Raw genomic sequence first — 13419 nt, 5'->3', positions numbered from 1 at the left:
GGTTGTAATTGTAGTTGTTGTTGTTGATGAACTTTTCGTTGTTGTTGAAGTTGAAAGGATGTTTTTTAGGGGCGAATCGTCAGTTTTTAAATAGAAAACGAGAATTCAAAATTCAAATATTCGCGATTCCAAATTCGGTAGGGAAACTGGCCAAAACCGGTCCAGATTCGCGAAGAGCTGCAGCTGTTAGCAGAAAATCAGAAGACATATAAATGGAATAATAGACATTTTGTTTAGACAATCAGAAGGTTTTGAAACTAGACAAGTGTTCTTTTGATTGTTGGTGGTGGTGTACTTATTGGTAGCTGTTATTACTGTTGAAGGTTCCAGTATCAAAAAGGTAAAAGGAAACAATGGAAACCAAAGGTTTCCCTACAACTCCTACTAGGATAAAGCATAATCATGCTGGATCTGAAATATCACCAAAATCTCCAGCTATGACCCTTCAAGAAGCAAGATCCGTTAAATATGTAATTTCAGCTGAGTTTGATAACAAAATAGGTGCAGTCGTACGACATCAAATACCTAAAAGAATTCCAGGCTTCAAAGAGAACTTACCACATCTTGGTGAATTAATGATTCCTAATCATAGTGAACATTATACAAAAGAAGATTATTCAGTTTTCATCCTGTATAAATCTCCAAATGGGAAATATCAATTATTACCTGATGACCAGGATGAATTCATACCAGACTCCAGTCTAGGATTACAACATATAAGTCTTAATGAAATCAATACAATATTTGAATATAAAAATCATGATGATGATATATTATTTTTCTATACAGTTACCAAAAAAATTGAAGACTCTAATGATGAAAGAGGTGGGAAAGTACGATCAATATCTGTGGGGACACCATTAAGAAACTTCATCATTTTCAAGCATCATATAACAATTGCAATTCAAAATTATATGCTGGATAATCAATTATCTCATTTATTAGCATTATTTAATACCATCAATAGCATAGATTTAACACTTTATAATCAATTCAACAAATCTTTTAATGATTTTCAAAAAATAACACAATTAAATTCAGAAATCAATAATAGATTGATCTTACCAAAGTTAAGAGAAACTTTATTATCAAATGATTCATTAGATACTGAAAATATAAGATATAAATCATGTTCATTAGAACAATCAGCAATAATTTCAAATCAAACCCAAACAACAATTGAAGACCCCATGGATAAAATATTAACAAAGATACCATTACATTTATCATTAACATCATCATCAAATCAAATTCAAACAGATTTAAATTTGACAAAATTAATACTTAATTTCCTAATTAAATTCTCCACAATTTTAAACTTAACAAATTATAAAAATTTCAATATAATGATTTATTCATCTCAAAGTACAGATCAACTTTGTCAATTCATCTTATCATTATCTAAGTTATTCAATGGTTTTAATTCATCATATTTCCATAATGATAAAATCTTATATTTTCCACTAATAGATCTTTATAATTTTGATTCATTAATTGAATATGATAAAAAATTCCAAAATACTAAAATCATAGGTACGAATAATCCAATAATGAAAGAAAATCCAGATTTTTATGATTTTTGGTATGATTTAACCACTTTTGAAATGATTCCAAATAAATCTGTTCTCAGGTCATTAGAATTTTTTGAAAAAGATGTCTTTATCAAAACCCAAGATTTTTTAGATATTTCCACGAATTTATTGAAAGGTTCACATGATTTTACAACAATTTTTAATACATATCAAAAATTTAATATTTATGAAATTTTAAAAATCTTGAAAAGAAATGATATTAATAATGAATCATCAGAAATAGATTTAAAAGATTATTACCTAAAAATGAATAAAAATCTTGTATTATTTGATTGGATTTTTGAATACAAGATAATAAAGTTAATAGAGACATTAGAAATTTTATTTAAAAATTTGATAAAATCACCAGAAATTTGGATAAATGAAAAAATTTTGAAAAGTTTAGATATAATTTTAGAATTTTTATCATCAAATATTAAAGGACATTTAGAAAAATTTATTTTATTAATTGAATTATTCCCCATAAAGATTGGAAAAATTGATGATTTATTATATCAAGGTGATGATATTGATGAATTTGGGAATCCTTATAATGGGTTCAATTGTTTATTCCAATTAATATTGAATAAAGACTCAGAAATCAGAACAAGGGTTGTTCAACTTTATAATATTTTGAAAAATTCTCAATCATCACCATTCATAAGGAAACGAATTAACGTGTTTTTATTAATGGCTTTAGATGAATGTTGTTGAATCTATAGACAATTGATTAGAATGATATATAGATCAATGGATATGTATTATAGTACTACAACACTTAAAATATAATGTTTAATAAAAGTTTCATGTATTATTAAAAAAGTATGTATGTAGTATTAGTACATCACTAATAAAACCATATGACAATGCATGCAAAAATAAAACCAATGAATATAATTATAAAGATGAATAAGAACTAAGAAATATAAAAAAAAACCAAAAAAAGATCAGCTGTGCAAATTCGTAACCAAAATCAAAAACAAATGACAAATCACGATGAAAAAACTACTCATTTTTGTGCAGTAGCAGGGTCAAGATGTTTATAACCATTCATATGATGAAATCTCCAAGGACAATCCATTGGATCTAAAATAACTTCATGAAATCTCAATTTATTAGGATTAAAATCAGCAGATGCAAATGCCTTGGCTAATTGAATTTCATCTGAAACAACTTTAACTTCAGTTTTTTCATGTTTATCACCAAATTCAAATAATTCAAAAATTTTAGACCAATTCCATGGTTTAATATCATTATAATCTCTTGTTTCACCTTCAATGATTCTTTCCACAGTATAACCACTATTATTTAATAAAAATATAACTGGTTTCAAATCATATTGAATAAATGAAGAAATTTCTTGAACAGTCATTTGAGCAGATCCATCACCTTCAATCAAGATTAGTCTTGATTTTTTATCATGACCCATATCTCTCATTGCAATACCAACACCAGTACTTGCAGGTAAAGCCATACCAATGGATAAATAAAACCCTTGTGCAATATATCTAACATTTTTTTTGAATTTAATATCTGGAACACCAAACATAAAAGAACCAGTTTCACAAACAATAACATCACCTTCTTGAATAAAATTTTCAAATTTTGATAACATAACAGATTGTGATAATGAAGATTTGGATTCAATATTATCAAATCTATTTTTAATTTCATATTTCAAATGTGTTGATCTAGTTGGTAACCTTGAAGTGTCCAATCTTAAATTTAAAGCATTTAAAACATTAATGAAATGAACACCTTCATATAAAGTACGACCAATTTTGATATAATCTGGATGTAATAGAATCAATTGTTCCTCTTTCAAGTTATAAGTATATAATCCAGTATTAATTTCATTAATATAAGGACCAAAATATAAAATTAAATCAGAAGCTTCCAAATTCTCAGCAATACCAATCTTGGACAGATTACCCATATAATCACCAACAAAATTTGAATCAGTTTCATCCAATATTGATTTACCCATAAAAGTTGTATAATTAGGTAATTTAGTTGAACTAACAAATGATCTCAACAGTTCTGTACCATTATGAAATCTATCACACAATATATCACCAAGGATTGCAGTATTTTCTGATTGATAAATGTATTCAAGAATTTCATCTGCAATTGCTTCAGTTTTGTCTATATCATCATCTTGAACTATATGTGGTACAATTCCACGTTTTTCTGTAATTTGTAAAGGTAAACTATTAACTTCAGCATTAGCCATATCTAAAGGTAGAAAAATGAAACCAGGTCTACTGGTTTGGAAAATGGCATTTATAACTTCATCTAAATCACTTGTTAAAGTATCAGGATTATCTAGAGTTTTACTGATACAACTAATTCCATCAACCATTTTAGTATAAACACGGAAATCTGATTTTTTCAAAGAATTAATATTTGGAACTAAATGATGTAAATGTTTTTTATTTGATTTATCATTAATAACTGAAGTTTTTGGAATCCCAACAATGTGTAAAACTTTTGAATATTCAGCAAAAGCACCAGCAATTGCATTCAGAGCACTTAATTCACCAACACCATAAGTTGTAATCAAGACACCTAATGAGTTTGTATATCTTGAATAACCATCAGCGGCATAACCAGAATTCAATTCATTACAACCACCGATCCATTTCAAATCAGTCTTGTATAAATGTTCTAAAAGACCCAAATTAAAATCACCAGGAACACCAAAGATCGAACCAACATTTTCAATTTGTTTTAATCTTTTGAAAAGATATTCACCAAATGGGATTTGTAAATTTTCATCAATAGTATGATCAATATCCATAGAATTATTAGTATTAGAAGTCAGTTTCAATTTTGCAGCATCTTTAATCAGTTTCAGTTCAGCGGTAATTTTTGCCTCTTCTAAACTTTTAGATCTTGATTTTGATCTTGTAGTTGGAGGTGAATAATCAAAATAAGCGCCACCAGCACCAGTGGAAGCAGTACCAGCAGCAGCACCACCTTTGTGTTCATCAATTTCCAGCGCAACAGGAAGCATCTTTGTAAAGTATAAGCAGGATAAGCAAAGTAGATTTGTTTAATATCAATAGCCAGATCTTAATGAATATAAAAGGGTAAACCACTTTGTATTTATAACACTTTTAACCGCCAACCTTTGTAAACTGAAACCAACAAACTAAAAAAGCACAAACACTTCAAAATTGGGAAGACATCGGTCATTCTCAGATCTTCATTGTCACAAAAACCACAAAATTATTTTAGTTCAAGTTAAAATCGTTTATAATTTAGTTTTTTTTAGTGTGCTTGTGCCATTTTACAATCAACAATTTTTAAGTAAACACTGAATTCGGTTAATAAAGGACACGGAATACACACGGGTAAGGTAATTAGCCACCGATGATTACCGAATATTGCCACTATTATAAACTTTTTCATCAAAATATTGTATATTGTTATTCATTAGTTCTTCTTTATTGGAGATTATTATCCTGATCGGTAAACAATGGATCACAACATTGACCATTTGTACGCGGCATTCATCACAAGATTAGCTCCTGATACTTTGAAACCTTGGTTGTTATCTGGAAGAGACGATCTTGTTGTTGTTGATGTTCGAGATTCCGATTATAAATATGTATGTGTAATTAAGCGGCCATAGACATTAGACATTAGACAGATCGATAGTTGATCATGGTAATATTAACAGATAAGGCATGTCTACCGAGCTCTATCAATATACCAGCTCATACTTTTAAAGATTCAATTCCTGAATTATTGAACAAGTATCCAATTGATCGTGGTAATTCTAAACAAATTTATATCTTCCATTGTATGAGATCTCATCAAAGAGGTCCTTCAAGTGCTAGAAAATTTCTAAGATATTTGTTATTACATACTGAATGTGGTAAAGATTTCACAAAGATCCCCAAGATTTATATTCTTGATGGTGGATTGAAAAAATGGAATCATTTATATGGTGGTGATAAAAGATTAATGATTCCACTTATACAAAATTGATGTAATTCGACATGTATGTATACTACAATGGTTGTTTTAATGAAATGATATATCATATATTATATATTAATAATTAAAAAATGTAACAATTATTCTAAATAAAACCACAACAAAAAACAAAAACTAATATTAATGAATGAATTAATGTCCTATAACTCATATTCCCTATCCAAGTGTACCTTAAAAGTCAATATATAACAACAAAAACTAATAAAAACATAAAACACAGCGTATTATAACAATATAATTGAGTATATCTTCATACTCCATTGATAATAAATCTAAATCTACTATTTTCATCACCACAAACTTTATTTAAATCTTCAAATTTAACACCATTTTTTAATAAAAAATCATTTTGATATTTAATAATTTCATCATCACCATTATTAAATTTTTTAATAATTGTATTAGTTTGTGTATCTTCAAATATTAATTCATTAACACCCATTATATAAAAAGCATGAGCTAAACATGATAAAATATCTCCAAGTGTTGTTGTTTCATCTTTTTGGAAAATTGTAGAAAATGATCCATTTGGTGTTGATAATCTAAATGGATAAATTATTTTGGGATCTCTTTGTAAAATTAAATCTTCAATATTATGATTCTTGGTATCTTGTTTAATATAAAATTTAAATCTATTATTCTTATTTAAACATTCTTTACTTAAATCTTCAATTTTAACCCCACTAGATAATAATAAATCATTTTGCATTCTTATTATTGGATCATCATTTTGTAATCCTGTAATTTCAGTTTGATTCAAAGTATCTTCTAATACTATTTTAATATTTTGTAATTGGAATCTTTTCTTTAAAGTTTGTAAAACTTGTCCTAATGTTGTAGTTTCATCTTTTTTCAATATAGTCTTGAATGATTCATCTTTTGTAGAAAGTCTTATATGATAATGAATCTTGGAATCTCTAACTAATGATGCACAACTTATTGATCTTCTTGAATTTTTCAATGTATTACCTGTATTACTTATTGTATCATCACTTTTAATTATAAACTTACATCTATTATTATTATTCAAACATTCTCTTATCAAATTTTCAACTTTTACACCACTTTGTATTAACAAATCATTTTGTTTTTTTAAAATTAAATCATTTTTAGATAAATCAGAAATTTCCACTTGATTTTTATTATCAAATAATGTTAATTTAATATTTTTCAATTGATATTTATTATCTAAGATTTCCAATACATCTTGTACTGTAGTTGTTTCATTTTTTTTCAATATAGTAGCAAATGTCCCATCCATTGTACTTAACCTTATATGATATTGTTGTTTTGGATCTCTTGATAATGGTTCTAATTCATCAATTGTAACATGAGATTCTTGAATAGATTCATTTTCAATAGTTGATGGTACAATAGATTGTGTATCATCTATTATAATACTTGATTGTTGTAAAGATTCTTGATCAGTAGTATTTGTATAAATTTTTTCTAATTGATCAAATCCATGATAATCATTATAATATGCCTTACGCCATATTGTTGATTGTTTATTTATTGGTCCAGCATAAAAAAAATCTTGTAATTTGTTATTTGATATTTCAAATTGATCTTGATCTCCGAATACCGTTATCATTATAGCTTTAAGTTTATTTTTGGAAAAATAATCACTATTGGAACTTATTGATCTCTTGTGTTGTTTATTATCTTGTATTATAGATTTTTGTTCTTTGGTATCATCTTTTTCTTCATCATATGCATAAAGGGAAAAAACATCATCATCTTCATCAACTTCTTTAGATTGGCTAAATATAGATGAAGTTCTTGTGACTGTGCTCATTGTAACTATTGAGTTGTCTCTATTATGATATTGTTCCATAATTTGTATTGTATAAAGAAACAGATCTTTTGATTTTTTTTATGAATCTCAACGGTTTTTCTTGTAATTATGTATATCTATGGCTATGACTTATTAAATCGTTGATGCAGAAGCTTTTGGTATTTTTTTCTCACTAGAAGTGTTGATCTTATGTGCAACCTGTGGAATGTTGTGACTTCTTATCAAACAAACGTGTTCTAGGGTTCAATGAAAAACAAAATGGTAAAAGTGATATGATTGAATCTTTATATGAATCAAACGACAAAGAAAACCAATATAAAACTTTCTTAGCCTTTCGGTGATTGAATCCTTGTATACCCTTGTTCGTAATTTCTAGATCAAGACTTATGGACCGTGTGGTGATTAGAAAAGCACTAAAATCTCTTCTCAAATATAAGCGTTAACGGACTAAAGATCAGCCTTCCTTAAGGATGATTAGAAAAGCTTGAAAATGGAAGAATATGACTGGACCTCAATCCAACTTAAACCAGCAGAAATTTGAAACAATTTGTGAATGCACAGTAACTTTTGAGAATTTTGACTGGAGGTATGACGGTATGTCAATTTTAACTATGACAACTTTGATGAGATCAGGAATAAACTTGTTTGTACCCACTTGAAAGGAGTCAAATCCCAGACTTAGCGTTTTGTTGCGTTGTGTAAACGGAAGTTTAAAGTAGTACTATGAGAACTTTATGAAATCAAATCACTAGTGTACTTAGTACTTACTACTGACCCCTGAGATATCAAGGGATCCAGTGATCTTTATATATAAGAACTTACAATCGGAAGATTCACAGGGGTACCATGATTTAAACTTCTCAGCTAATCAAACGATAGACGCTTCGGGTCTTACAAATTATGTACTTCATGCTTGTGCTACTCAACAACATGTCTAAATGGACAATTGCGCCATGATTATTACGTATAGGTTATAAGTATATCCAATTTGAAATTTACCAAATTTCTTGAATCTTTAAGCTTTTACCCATACGCTACGCATTACAATTTACGTACTGTGTACCCCTTTGATAATTTGATGTTCATATGTAGTTTATTTAATTTTTTTTACGCGTCCACCAAAGGTTATACAACCTTTAAGAGTAACTTTACTGATCTGCGTCGAAAAATCAAGTGCTGGAAAGGGTTTAAATTTCAAAATGGTGCACCTTGTCTTGTGTATAAAGATGCATCTGGGCCTCGTGAATTTAACGAAAGGAAACGGATGAATGATACTATCGCTTGAATCTTGATACTACTGTAGCTCATTACTACTACACACCAAGAGTTTACAGGGAAGAACAATCAATTTCAATATAACTTGCATCTTCAAACGTCTAGACCTCTTTGTTATATATCGTATTCTAATAAACGAATGTAACTACTTTGTCTTTCATACGATCTCAAGATCTGACGATATTTCAAAGAGATGGAAGCAGTAATGGTTAAAATTTGAATCAACGTTCAAGATTCAAATCAATTGATAAAGCACCTTGTCTTAATTACAAGGGCTCACTAAAGCCACGTAGCAGCTTATCATGTTTAAGGCTGTTAACCGCTAAAAACCTAATGTATGATACGTATCCCTCAAAGCTCAAAGCTAATAAAATTGTTCGTTCTGATGGGCCATGCCGCATGCCTTAAGTATGGTGCTTTCTACAATCAAAAAGGCAAATGAGGCACCTTCAATAATCTATCAAGCTGTTTCGCTGGAGCCTGGTACTATCAACTAGGTTGAACTCATTCGCCTTACAAGATCATGAATTGAGTTACAATTTGCAACTTATTTGAAAAAGTTTAAATTTTCTATGGCATGTAAGAGCCTGTTTTCCGATGTTCTTGGATGCGCAACTCGGACATTCTCCTACTTTCACAGGCCAAATAAACTTTCAATTCACCAGTTAAAGTTCGAGTGAATCATCAAGCCCTGTATGAGAATGCAACTATAAGCATGTTTTGCTCGCAACCGCACGAAATCAATTTGTATAAAATCCGAAAAAGCTCTAATTTTAGATCTGATGAGTTTGAAATCTGGATCATTTGTTAATAAACTTGAGGAAATTGTATCAAAATGGTATTTTAACTACTAATAGTATCGAATATCAAAGGTCAATTAACCATGGATGACGGATAATTCAAATTAATTGATGAGCCTAGAACAATTGGGGATCATGTAAATTATGTACTATTGTCAGCACATCAGGTACCAGCTTCCAAATCGGTTCCATAAAATTGAATACCCATTACCATTAGTCTTCTTGATACTTGATACCATTGGTTCAACCATCAGTATATTTGTTCCCTGAACCACGGATATATACCTAATTTCGATTTTGATCAATTAGTACAAGTCTACGGAAGCTAACAAGATATGATCGTACCCACGTATATGATCGTTGATTTACTCGAACAAGAGGATATAAAACTAATAGTGCGACGTTGTCTTTTGGATTCAGGTACCGATTTCAATGATCTTCGTCTTTATTAGTACCACAATTTTGTCTTCATAAATAGAGCTTTGAAAAACCCAGCGAATAAAGGCTCCATACACCTGTTAAGATGCTTGATAAAGTCAATTAGATTCGGAAAATTATATACGTGCTGAATCTAGATTCTAACCAGCTGTGAACCATGAATACATAGATCTGATCCAAGAATCAGCTTGATGAGACACGTACATGATATATTACGTACATGTGTTACTTGCAGTATACATTTTCTTTCAAACATATAGCTAGAGCCTAGCACAATACGTACAGTTTACATATTGTGTACTTCAGAATGGTATGATTTCTATATGTATTAATGTATTAGTCTATATAAATTAGATTAATTAGCTTCAGCTCATAGATATGTTGAGCTATTGAAGTATCTAGCAAGATTTTTATGTCTGAGATGCGCTGTTCTTTATGCTTTTGAATGCTTTTATAATCACTTCTATCATCTATGTGTTTTTTATTTCTGAACTTGAACGAGTTGATTGGTGTAGTGTAAGTAGTGCAATTGAAAACTTGGTAACATGTGAAATAATAATTTAATTGATGATCAACTGCAAGGATAGTATCGTCAGCAACATTCTTTCATTCGGTAGTTGATCTATAACTCTTCTGCACATAAATCAGTCCTTATTTTGAAAGGTCTATTCCTCCAATCAATTTCTGTTCCACACATTGCCATGATCCAAATAGGTAATGCTAAAATTTCTCTCAAAATCCAAATTGGTAACCAATTAATCAATTTATATTTCTCCTCGATATGATCATTTATAAAATATGGTGATATAGTCTGATTATCATGTAATTTATCTTGATTGGCAAATTTTAATAATATTTTAAATTGAGTATAATCAGTGATACACCAAATTAATTCATGCAAAAACATGATTGTTTTTTTATATTGACCTTGGAAAAATAAATTTGATAAACCATAAGTACCAAATACACCAATTAATAAACTTTCCGTAGTTGGTTCAACTAAAGTTGCAGCTAACACCATATATTTACGTACTCTTAACCAACGAACTCTTCTATTAACATAATCCATGATTTTATTTGTATAATGAAATGGTAGTCCATTATTTGTTGAGCCACCAATTGGTTGAATCACAACATCACCAGTCATACCTGTTCTACCACCATTATTTGGATCATTCCAGAGGGCAATACCAATCATATTATCTTCTCCAATATATCTAGAAAAAAATCTTATACCTTCACCTGGAGTCTTAACAAAAGTTGAAGCCGCTTTAGCAATAGATTCTCTATTATTTATTAATGGTATTTGACCTTTAGAAATTTCCATAACAGATGAATCTAAATCAGATTTTCTATATATATTTGATTTCCCATTAACACATGGTGCAATTGAAGCTTTATTGAAAAAAACATAAAATTTAGCATGAGAAGTAAATAAAAACATTTCATCTAATCTTGCACCTAAATTACCTAATGTATTTGAATTATTTATTGAAACAGCTAATGGAACATGATGCATAATTTTAATTTTATTCCCCTTACCAGTATCAAAATTAAATGTTTCTCGACCATTATCAATAGATTTTTGTAAATTTATAATCGATCTTAATAATGTTCCTGGATTAACGAAAACATTTGAGTCCAAGACCCATATTATATCAAATTTTGCCATTTTATAACCTTTTGCTAAATTATTAATCTTTGGGTTTGGACCAAAATGATTATCTTCATAGGATTCATCAATTAATAATTCAACATCTAAATGATTATACCTTTTAATAAGTTTTTCAATGATTGGTATAGCTGGATCTTGTGAATTTTCCACACAAAAAATAATTTGTAATTTTTCACTAGGATATTTTTGTAATATTGAACTTTCTAAACATATTTCTAGTTCTGGATCAATACCTTTAATTGGTCTTAAGATGGTGACACCTTCCAGTATATCATCCAGATCAATGATTTTATCAACATCACCATCATTACTTTGTACTTGAACTTCTAAAGGTTTATATTTTGGTCCATTGAATTTGAAATAAATCTCTGTAAATCCATAATATATAATGAACATCATAACCGCCCACCAAATGAAACCTATAACCGATAGAGCATATTGTAGATTTGATAATTGAAATGACTCGATGACAATGGGGCTCCCATTTACCATGGTGTTTCCAGTATTGGGTATTGATGAACCTTCAGGGTATATACTGGCACTATAACCAAACCTTGTGCAGAAGGAAAGAATAATGGACTCTGCACTGGAAAACATGCTATTTTTGCGACGATTGTTGTTGTGGATGACAGAGAGTGTTAGTTCATGTGATTATCCAGGTATCTATCTTCTTGATATGTTTCTGTGATGGATTGGTTCTTTACAAAGATGTTGAAGGCGGTTGTTATTGTTTACAAGTTTATGATCTGGTTTTTTAGCGTCAAATTTTTTTGATGTCGATGCGCATTTCATTATTTACTTTTAACGGCTCTGAAACGCGCAAGTTTGGGAAGATTTTAAAAGAGTTTATGATTGTAATAAGAGTGAGTTATTAAAGGTTAAAAGTAGTCTAGTGATTTATACTTGCTCAAAAAGACTATAGCTCGCTTTAAACTGGTGAATTCTCTCCAATATTGAGGGTTTTATGATCAAGTTCAGCATTAACTTCATGGATCAGATCTTGTACCTTTTTCCGATGAGCAGAGAACCTCAGAACTCAGAACCCAGAACCCAGAACAAACTGCACAACGATCCAGATATTCTTCGAAGTTTGTGCAGAGAACAGAGCCAAAATAATGCTATTGAGCCTATTCTGATTGGACGTCTAAGCTCACTTCAGTCTGTATGTATTGTTCAGTTACTATGGAACTGACTAATTTATTGCGTACCTGTACTTCCGAGTCATCCATCACATAAACACTTCTAGTTCACCTGTTAATTATCCGAACAAAGAACAGAGATTGAAGGCCAAAGCTGATAGGTCAGTACAACACAATGATTTGTGTATAACACAGAGAACAACTCATCTTTGAATCGGAAATCTCTATCAATAAGTTTTATAACACACACTAATCGTTGACTAATACTTCATATATTCGCGATTTTAGTAGTCAGCTTGTATTTCCGAAAACAATAAAATTGTAATCATATAGTGTTACTCCAGGAAATCGTATTCATCACAAAAGCCTATAATGAAAGCCCATACAATGCCATCCAAAGTAAAGAAGCTATCGGGACTTCAGAAGGAAGTCCTAAAATTATACAGAACATGTATAAGAGCCGCTTATACAAAGCCTGAAGTATGTTAAGTTGAAAATGAATTAGATCAATAATTAATGAACATCAAACTAACAATATGATAGCAAAATAGACACAATTTCTTCAGATATACAAGGTGAGTATGATCCGTATACATATTTTTCAATTAAAAACTCAAAAACTAATGAAAATACATCAAGAGAAGAATTTGGAAAGTATCAAAAATTACCAAAGAAGGAATTTTCCACTATTGAACATTTATTAAGAGCTGGTTATAAA

General features: G+C 29.6%; 5 protein-coding genes across 5 annotated transcripts; 2 read left to right on the top strand and 3 right to left on the bottom strand.

Annotated features, from left to right (window-relative positions):
* Positions 1-353: 353 nt before the first annotated feature.
* On the top strand, positions 354-2285 carry AFI1 (Afi1p; the record flags this gene model as incomplete). Its single annotated transcript, XM_011276790.1, has 1 exon — positions 354-2285. One exon carries the CDS (start codon positions 354-356, stop codon positions 2283-2285), a length of 1932 nt encoding a protein of 643 aa, XP_011275092.1.
* Positions 2286-2580: 295 nt separating this feature from the next.
* Positions 2581-4587, bottom strand: ARO10 (phenylpyruvate decarboxylase ARO10; the record flags this gene model as incomplete). The annotated part of the gene is made up of 1 exon (XM_011276789.1): positions 2581-4587. One exon carries the CDS (start codon positions 4585-4587, stop codon positions 2581-2583), a length of 2007 nt encoding a protein of 668 aa, XP_011275091.1.
* Positions 4588-5052: 465 nt separating this feature from the next.
* BN7_2593 (M-phase inducer phosphatase 2) lies at positions 5053-5567 on the top strand (the record flags this gene model as incomplete). Its single annotated transcript, XM_011276788.1, has 2 exons — positions 5053-5188; positions 5257-5567. 2 exons carry the CDS (start codon positions 5053-5055, stop codon positions 5565-5567), a joined length of 447 nt encoding a protein of 148 aa, XP_011275090.1.
* A 259-nt stretch (positions 5568-5826) lies between these two features.
* On the bottom strand, positions 5827-7413 carry BN7_2592 (uncharacterized protein; the record flags this gene model as incomplete). The annotated part of the gene is made up of 1 exon (XM_011276787.1): positions 5827-7413. One exon carries the CDS (start codon positions 7411-7413, stop codon positions 5827-5829), a length of 1587 nt encoding a protein of 528 aa, XP_011275089.1.
* Positions 7414-10509: 3096 nt separating this feature from the next.
* On the bottom strand, positions 10510-11961 carry GCS1 (ceramide glucosyltransferase; the record flags this gene model as incomplete). The annotated part of the gene is made up of 1 exon (XM_011276786.1): positions 10510-11961. The coding sequence occupies one exon, from the start codon at positions 11959-11961 to the stop codon at positions 10510-10512; it is 1452 nt and encodes a 483-aa protein (XP_011275088.1).
* Between the last annotated feature and the right edge of the window lie 1458 nt (positions 11962-13419).

Source organism: Wickerhamomyces ciferrii, contig 00065, assembly GCF_000313485.1.
Source record: "Wickerhamomyces ciferrii WGS project CAIF00000000 data, strain NRRL Y-1031 F-60-10, contig 00065, whole genome shotgun sequence".
Taxonomy (NCBI): domain Eukaryota; kingdom Fungi; phylum Ascomycota; class Saccharomycetes; order Phaffomycetales; family Wickerhamomycetaceae; genus Hansenula; species Hansenula ciferrii.
This window is presented reverse-complemented; position numbering and strand designations above follow the sequence as displayed.